This window comes from Myodes glareolus, chromosome 22 (assembly GCF_982192425.1).
Source record: "Myodes glareolus chromosome 22, mMyoGla1.1, whole genome shotgun sequence".
NCBI lineage: Eukaryota > Metazoa > Chordata > Mammalia > Rodentia > Cricetidae > Myodes > Myodes glareolus.
Window position 1 is genome coordinate 43,649,875 of NC_142047.1, and position 9,661 is coordinate 43,659,535.

The following is a 9,661-nucleotide window of genomic DNA, read 5'->3' on the forward strand; positions in this document are numbered from 1 at the left end:
TGAGTCTGCAGAGCCAGGGTAAGGGTAAAGCCAGGAAGTGTGAGCTCAGAAAAAGCAGACTGTCCCTCTTGCCTTCAGTAGCATCAGTCCTTAGCAGAGTGTGTGACCCATGGTAGGTGCTTACTCAACCTCTGGTAAAAATTGTTGAGAATCATATTGCTGGGAGAGATTAGGGATGTAGGTCCAGACATGACTTCTAGAAGGGATGTTACTAAGTATATGTAGGAACGACCAGTAAGTGTGCACTTACTGAGAAGCCCACTGTGCAACACTTATGCTTAATACACTGAGAGGAGCCTCCTGTGAGAATCTTGCTTGCTGTGCACCAGCTACCTTGCCTGGATCCCTGTAAGAAGCCCACTGTGTGTTGGGCATCATGCCCAGCAATTAGAAGAAGCTTAATGTAAACTTGGCACTATAGCTAGCCCCATAGAAGCTGCTATTTCTCAGGCACTGTGCCCAACACTCTGTAAGAAGTCTATTGGATGCTGGGTGTTGTGTCCAGTCTCTGGGACAAGCCTACTATGGACCAACCATTCTGTGAGGAACCCTACTGCGCACAACCATACTGGAAGTTATGGCACAGGTCACAGGTCAAGTTCTCAGGACACGGGGAATCTAGAAAAAGAAAGTTCCGCAGAAAGCCAAGGAAACAGTAAGAAAGGGTTACTTCCTGGCAAGGTTGAAGACTTTCTACACAAGTAATGGCTCTCAGGGAGCCTCCCCCGCCCAGAGAAATTATTCCCCTATCCATGTTGATGGAAACCATAGAGGGACCAGGAGTGGGGATAAAAGAATACCGAACTGTGAGGTCTTGGGTCAGCAATTCTAAAATATCTTGCTGCTGAGTTGGCCCAGAGACCCTAGGCTGGGGTTGATAGTATCTTAAATTCATGGAAATTTGTGGCAACAACAGAAAAAAGACAGAAAAAAAAAACATCCTTGGCCCTCAGCCCATCTGTGCTGCTGCATAATGTATACACAGACAGTATGCCACCCTTAGAAATGGAAGCAGTGGAAATGAGGATGGGCCTTGGGTCTCTCAGAGCTGACTGACTTTCCAATTGATGGTACTAATAATGTCTTTAAAAAGATCAGCCAAGGAGCATGACAGTGGCCAAGCCCATCCTAAAAATGCTTCTGGATGTGTGTGTGTGTGTGTGTGTGTGTGTGTGTGTGTGTGTGTGTGTGTGTATGTGTGTGTGTGTGTGTGTGTGTGTGTGTAAAAGGGTCTCAGGTAAACCATAACTATCTGCAAACTTGCTACATGACCTTGAACTTCTGACCCTCCTGCCTCCACCTCTCCGTAGTAATAGGGAACTGAAGGTGTGTCCTACCACACCAGTAGTAAGTGGTGATAGGGATCAAACCCAAGGCTTTGTGCAAGTGTTCTACCAGCTGAGTTCTATCTCTAGCTCTGGAGCTGGAAGATTTTCACTAGACCCAAGCCCAGTTTTGTTTGGGTAGGTTCCATGTAATAGCATTCATTTGTTTCATTCTAATGATAGGGTGAGATGGTGATAGTCTTTAATTTTGAAACTCATCCATGAAGAAATGCCTCTACCCTCAAAAGGAGCAATGCACAGGAATACTCCTTCACCAAGACAACTGAAAGATCAAAGGAACAAATCGTATCCATGTCTGGCTTGATAAACCAAGAGGTTTGGGGTTTTTTTTGGTTTTTTTTTTTCTCTTATTGTTGTTTTGCTTTGTTTTGTTTTGTTTTGTTTTCAGGAATGGAGGGAACATTACTTACAGGCACTTTGGTAAGCCATCACTTCCAAAACATGGTAACTTATTCAGGCAGCCACATCATCATTTTCTTCCTTCATCAAATGAAAATAATATTGGCTCTGGAGTCACAAGAGTGTCATGAGACACAAATAGGATTGACTTGACATTCCTCAACCTGGGGCATAGTAAATGCTCACAAGGAAATCATACTCCTAGAATGGTTACGATCGATCAACCTCAACTCTCATGGCTGTTGGTAGTTCTGTCCTCAAGACTGTATCTTGAGTTGATATCTGGTCTGGGGAATATACAATCTACATGTCTGTGTTTGTACTAGTACTGAGCTGTTATTATTAATACAGATCTGAGATATGATATGAAACCAGGTGTGGTAATACCTGCAACACAGTTCTAAGGGCTATCACTGCTGTTTAGGGGTCTTCGCACTTCCATATAAATTTTAAGACTTTTTTTTTCTGTTTCTGTGAGAAATTTCATTGAGATGTTAATCGAGATTGCACTAAACTTGGAGTTACTTTTGACAGGATTTTTTATAACATTGGTATTTCTGATCCAACATGGATGGCCTCTCCATCTTCTGGTGTCTTCTCCATTTCTTTCCTTTGTATTTTAAGCTTTTCATTGTCAAGGCCCTGCATTTATTTGGCACATTTGCTCCATGTTATTTTGGAGGCTGTCTTGAATGGGATTGTTTCCCTAATTTCTTTTCCATAATTTTTGTCAATAGTATACAGAAAGGCCGCTGATTTTTAGACATTGACTTTGTGCCCCGTCACCTTGCTATAAGTGTTTCTAAGGTCTAAAAGTTTTCTGATAGAGTCTTTGGGATTCCCTATGTATAAAATCATATCACCTGCACATAAGGATACTTTGACCTCTTCCTTTTTTATTTGCATCCCTTTTATTTCTTTTTCATGTCATATTGCTTTAGTTAAGTCTTCAAGCACAATACTAAAATAGAATGGGAACAGCGTACACCCCTGGCTTAGTCCTAATATTAGAATGCTTTGAGTTTTTCTCCATTTAGCATGATATTGGCAATAGATTTGTCATAGATCACTTTTATTACATTAAGATATGTTTCTGTCATCCCTAGTCTCTAGAGATTTTAAGTTGAACTTTGTCAAAGGCACTTCCTCCATATACTGAGATGATCCTTGGGGCTATTTCTGTGATGAGTTACACTTATTTATTTGCATGTGTTGAACTATTTCTGTATTTCTGGGATAAAGCCAACTTGGTCATGCATGGTGCATGTATGCTGTCTTTGATGTGTTCCTGGATTGCCTTGCAAGTATTTGATTGTGCAATTTGTAGCCATGTTCACTGGGAAGATTAGTTCATAATTTTCTTTTTTGTGTATCTCTATCTGGATTTTGAAAAGGTAATTATAAAATGAATAGGCAAATGGATGAAACTGAAAATAAAACAAACTGAGTGAGGTAACACAGGTACAGAAATATGAATGCCCTGTCCTTCTATGTGTGAACCCTAGCATCCAATATTTAAACTGTGTGTTTAACTTGGACTATCTGGAGAATCCAGCAAAATAGAAAGAAACCATTTGAGTATGGGCTTAAAGGAGAGGGTAGAGCAGAATATAAATGATATGAAAACAAAGAGGGAAAATCCTAAGAGTGCAAAACTTAAGCAGGTATGGTGTGTGTATGAGTGGGGGACTTTGGGGGTCACCTAAATGAACGGCCATGAAAAGCTAGGTGGAAAACTCCAGACCGGACAAGTAGCCCCATTAACTTTGGAGATACATTGGTTTGCTGACTCTTTTAGTACCTTGGACAGCACCCCACATGTTGGTCATATTCCTTTAAAAAGGGATTGTTGGCTGAGGGATTGACAGGACTGTGGGAAGCCCGGGCCAAAAATCTTATTTGTTTCCTCATTGCATTCTCCCCACAAAGAAATGCATTTGCTCCACATTGCAAGAGAGAGTGAGAGCTGAGACTTGGAGAATTTGAGTGAGCGTCTTGATAGAAAATCTGACTCCAGTTTCCTCTCCATTATTCTACTCCAGACTTGTTCTCAGGAGAGGTGTTTTGCTGCCTCCAACTTTGTGAAATGCTTGTATAGACAGTGCGTAACTCACAGTGGTTTGGTCCAGGACTTTTTTTTTTTTTCAAAGCAGGTGGCATTCACAGACATTCTATTTCAGAGGTTGAGAGTTCTTCCTGGGCTACCAATGTGTTTTATAATATTCTCCTGTGAAGCTAGGGGTGGAAGCAGTGCCAAGGCGGCCATGTGACCATGGGAGTAAACCACTTACATGCTACAGTGTACCATACTGTTTGGCTATGGCAGGTATTAGGTTAGATGAATTCAACAAAAATTTCACTTGAGATCTGTTCAGCTCATAGAGGATGTATCAAAGGTATCTGCAATAAGTCAGGGATGACAGTGATTAGACAGACGGTGTTAGATGTGGCATGGAAAGGAAAGACTTGAGAGTCTGGTTCCTGATACTTACCTGATCTTACTTTGTCTCCTTCTGCGCAGGATCTCTGCTGAAGGTGTGGACATTGTTTTGGACTGCCTCTGTGGGGACAACACTGGCAAGGGGCTCAGCCTCCTCAAACCTCTGGGGACCTACATTTTATATGGTGAGTGCATGCACAATGGACTAAGATCAACAGCAGCAGAAAGCACCCCACTGTGCTTAATATACTGGGTAATGGGAAAACTTGGGAGTGTCTGGATTTTTTTAGTCCATTTATTATGTTGTTACTATTGTCGTAAATTGTAAAACTAACTTATTTGCCTACTACCCTGTCACATTTAAATGTTTTGCTTTGTTTGAAATACAGCCTCACTATATAACCCTGGCTAGCCTTGCACTCATAATCCCACTGCCTCAGTCTCTTTAGTGATAGGATTGCAAGTGTGAGCCACCATGCCTGGCCACATCTACTATGCTCTTGAGTGTACAGGAAAGTTAGAATTAGAAACAAATTTTCTCCAGCAAAATGAAACTTTCGTGCCTGACCTTCTTGTCTTTACACATACACACACAGACCCACACTAATTGAAAAATTGGTCTCCACAAATCTCAAAGGGTATATGGAGAGCCAGAGGCCATCTTCCAAAACACAACATTGGGGTATCTGATGTTTGAGATTCCTAAAACCTCTGTGTCCTATTCATGCAATAGAAATTCAGCCTTAATTCTGAGTATATTCGAAATCAATGCTCTTTAGAAAAGAGATGTTTGAGGGTTATAAATATCTTCTTATCATCAGATCATTATTAAAAAAGAATTGAGCTCACCAAGCAGGCAAGCAACACTCCTTTACTGACATTCTGGTCATTTCTATCCTGACCACATATTTCCCAAGAAGTAAATTATTGATTAATATTATTGATGGGAAAGCCTACTAGGGTCAATAGCATTAGAAGAACATCGGATGTGACTAGCAGAAGGCAGATGGACAATTTATTCATCCCTCCTTCTCATTAGCCAGGAGTTATATTTTTGCCTCAATTTCATGATGTCATTTGGGTGAGTTTCAACTTGATTATCTCGCAATTATCCAAGTAATTACATTGATCACTTGGTTACTGTGTAGTCAAAGTCTGGTACTACAATCCCTGGGACTTATCACCCCCCCCCCATCAATGATAAAGGGATGATTAACTTATTGGAAATAGTTTAGCCAGACCAAATGGTTAATTTTGAAATATGCAATTGTTTAAGTAGATGCTTGTTCTCTAAGGAAAATTACACTTCCAAATATCAGATGCAGGAAAGTCTGTGGAGATGGGCAGTGCATCAGGATGCTCTCGACATTGTCAAGAGTTTCTTCCTACCACCCCATCCCTACTAGGAACTCTGCAAAGGGGTCATTTCTTTCTGAACATTTCAACTTCTCTTTCCCAACTCCACCTCCATCTGACATCTGAGTGTCACTTGGTCCAGTTGTCTACACATAGATACCAATATGCTTTTCTCTAAAGCTTTAGGTTTTGTTTTTTTAATCTCCCTGGCTGTACCCCTTTGGAGCTGACAAATAGCTCCACATTCCCCAAGCCTCTGAAATGTTCTTCTCTCCTCTATGTTTTCTGCATCTCATTTTTTGTATTCATCTAAGTTTCCCTCCTACCCTGTCGTACCCAGACCAAGTCAGAGTCCTAAGTCCCTCACTCGCTAGGAAGTCAAATCTGGATCCATGTAGTGCCTTCCTACAGAAGTTCACTTCTTGCTTTCAATAAACAGAACCAAAATGTTTCATATTATTAAAACATTGGACTAGTCAATCATCTTTTGTTACACGCCTGGTTTTCCAATGAAACTAAGAGTTGATGACTAGCCAAATGTTCCACTTTGTAGCCAACCCCAACACCTCTACTTTTTCCAAGACTGAAGCATGATGTTTGTAAACTTTTGCCACTTGTGCACAAATGAAGCACCTCTCACTCTCCTTCTATAAGAAAATATCTTGATTTTCATGAACAATTATTTGACTTGGGAATCTTTCATTTGCAGGTTCCTCCAACATGGTAACTGGAGAGACCAAGAGTTTCTTTAGTTTCGCAAAATCAGTAAGTATCCACGCCTGTCTGCTAACTGCCGGTTAACGTTCATTTGCATGGTGTGAGTTCCACCTAAAAACATTGGTCACCAGGCAGTGGTGGCACATGCCTTTAATCCCAGCACTCAGGAGACAGAGACAGATGGATCTCTGAGTTTGAGGCCAACCTGGTCTACAGAGTGAGTTCTGGGACAGCCAGGGCTACACAGAGAAACCCTGTCTTGGGAAAAGCAAAACAAAAAACAAACAAAAGACATTGCCCAATTGCTCAATTGCTGGTCTGCCATTTGCATCCTGCTGTCCTGACAAATCCCATACCCATTCACTGCTAACTGCACATAGGCAGGATGAGGACTCGAAAGGTGGTAGTGTCAGTGAAATTTTGAAAAGCTTCCTTTTTACCTTAGTAGAGATTGATTCAAGCATCTGTCAAAAGTGGCCTTAGAGCTATTGCACTATCATTGCTCCCTATAGTAGACGGGCTTTTATTTTGGTCATTTTCTGGCCAGGTTTCTAAGGACACAGTTGATTTCTGTGTCCCCATCCCTACTGTGTTGGAGAATGGAATGGGAAACTCCTAACTTTAATAATTTCTGTGTACTTGATGACTTTGTCCACCACTGAAGAGCACTATCCCTCGCGGCACCTGCTCAGATGGATATTGCCACAGAGAGCTCTCGATAGGTGTTAGAATCAAGCTGATTAGGGGCTGGGCTTTTGTTATCCCAACCACACAAGGGACTGCTATTTCTCACAAGTGTTCAGCTTCTGTCCCTGTGCTCCCTCTTTCTGGTACAGTCGGTGCACCAGATAAGCGCTGTAAGAGTTTCTTTCCTGGGGAGATGTAGATGGCACCCCACACACATACACACACATAAAGCCCTGATAACAAACCAAAGTATGATTCTACCAGAGTTCACTCTGAGGAACCACTGACCTTATTTCCCTTGCACATGAAGTGTGGATGAGTAGTTACTGGTAGGAGTGTATGTGACTCTAAAGCAGCTGCATTGGCAAGTTCATACCCAGCTGGATGATGGCTTCCCCTTAGCCACATTGACAGAATCCTTTCCTTTAACTTTCCCAAGATTATGTTTGTCCAGTACCTCCTGAGATCACTGGGCCATATGCCATCAGGGTAAAATTACATTACAAATGACTTAGAGGAGCATCTGGAATTTCAGGTGTTGATCCAATGATCCTCTTCACCCCCTCCTTCTTTGAGGGAATGCCAATAATCAACAAGCCTGGTCATGCACAGGCATGGGCACTCTGATGAATATGGTAACTTTTGCTCAGAGAACCATGTTCTACAGCAATAAGCATGACTACACAGATGTTTTCTCAGCATCTACTGTGGGTAGCGCTCCAAGACATAAAGGTATCACAGTGGATGTGACAGAGGTGTGCATGACCCTTGTGGCTCCTACATTCATTAAGGAGAGAGACCCAGCAATAAGGAAATGTGTTAATAACCTATTGGGAAGGCCTATCCAACCCCAAAGAAGAACAGAAACATGACCCTGAAAGAAGGCAGGATGAGGCAAAGGCATTTTAAATGGGCTGGCGAGAGAACCAAGGAAAGGACATTAGAATTCACTCTCCATAAATCTCAGTGGAGTTGTAATGGTCACATTTTGGAAGGATTTTCCCATCTCAGTTAACCCAATATAGAAATTCCCCCCACAGACATACCCAGAGATTTGTCTCAAAGATGATTTTGGAGGCTATCAGGTTGACAACCAATATTAAACATGCCAGATATACTTATATGTTCTTTATGCCGACATTGACTGCCCAAATTTTACCCTCAAACACTGGTGAATCGGGGAACGGAAATATTCCTTCTATAATTCCTTCAGGATTTAAAGGACTCTTTTCTGCATTGTTTGCATACGGGGCTTTAATAAAAGTGTAGATCAAGAATCCTTTGAACTTCAGTGCCTATAGGAACAAGGATAGAGCCTACTGAAGGATGCTATCTACTGCTGGTCCCTGAAGACAGGCTGGGTACCACTCACAGCTGTTTTGTTGCTATGGCTACAATTTGCGTGACGCTGAAAGTCTGCTCTGAGGAATCATGCTGGTTCCAAATTACATACAACCGTAAGAAATGTTTTCCCTCTTCTCACCCTTAATGCCCAATCCCAACACACGGCGCTAATGAAATAATCACAGTGTGTCCGTGCTAGGAAGGTATTTATAACAACACAGCCAGGATGGAGGCTCGGTTTCCTCTTCCTCAAATGAGTACCATTATGCTCTGGAGCTGAAGGTCGTGAATAAAAGCCCAGAGGACCAGGCCCGCGCAGGCTGATTGGCTAGAAGTAAATTGAAGAGAAGGTTTTTCTGAGAAGTGCTATGCTGGCTTAGCTCCAGGAAAATAATAATACTATGCAATCAAGAAAGGCACATTTAGAATCATATAGAGAGTTCTCACTCTGCTCTCTTAATTACATTCCATCTTAAGATTTCAGCAGAGTGAATTCTTTAGGCTTTGTCAGACTTGCCGTTCGCTCTTGGGCCATTACAAGGATGATTCTTACGGATGAAGTTAACATTTAGAGAGCAGCCTGACTCCAAATTCCAAACTCTAGCTCAGTAAATGAGAGAGAGAGAGAGAGAGAGAGACAAAGAGAGAGAGAAAGAGAGACAGAGAGAGAGAGAGAGAGAGAGAGAGAGAGAGAGAGAAACATGGCTTTTGGATAAAAGGACAATTAAATTTGTTTATGCTTATGAAGCATGCAGTATATACACACTGCTGTAATGGCATACACCCAATATGAGCACATCTACTTGCTATGACAACCTCCCTCTCCCCAAGGTATGGTAAGGAAACCGAACACAGAGAGGTTAGGTGAATTGCCTGGTTACACGGCTAACGTGTGACACTTGACCCTAGAAAATTTCCAAGAAGACTTTAAGTACACTTGTTTAATATTGTGTGTGTGTGTGTGTGTGTTTGTGTGTGTGTGTGTGTGTATGCGCACCTGGCGTGGTGTGCATGAAGAGGTCAGAGAACAACTTGCAGAAGTCAGTCCTCTGCCCTCACCATGTCGGTTCCAAGGATCAAAGTCAGGTTGTCAGGCCTTGTGGCAAGCACCATTACCCACTGAGCCATCTCTCGAGCTCTTAGTCACGGCTGTGCATTGTCGGTAGCATCAGCTGGCGTGCATGACCCAGCCATTCACTGAGGCCCTACAGATGTGCAGGTATCAAGCTTAATTATGGGTTCAACAACTTAGAGCTTTCATTTTGGGACACTTATGCTAGGAGAACAAGAGAAGACAATTTGGAAACAAACACGAAGCTCTTATGCAGGCGCTGCCATGTCTGGCTTTATGTGGCGCTGGAGTTAATGCATG

General features: G+C 42.1%; 1 protein-coding gene across 1 annotated transcript in view; it reads left to right on the forward strand.

Annotated features, from left to right (window-relative positions):
- Window positions 1-9,661, forward strand: part of Vat1l (vesicle amine transport 1 like) — a 170,221-nt gene that overhangs the window by 79,239 nt on the left and 81,321 nt on the right. Inside the window, 2 exon segments of the mRNA XM_048437338.3 lie at window positions 4,267-4,370; window positions 6,251-6,306. Of these exon segments, the coding sequence (XP_048293295.1) occupies window positions 4,267-4,370; window positions 6,251-6,306 (160 nt within the window).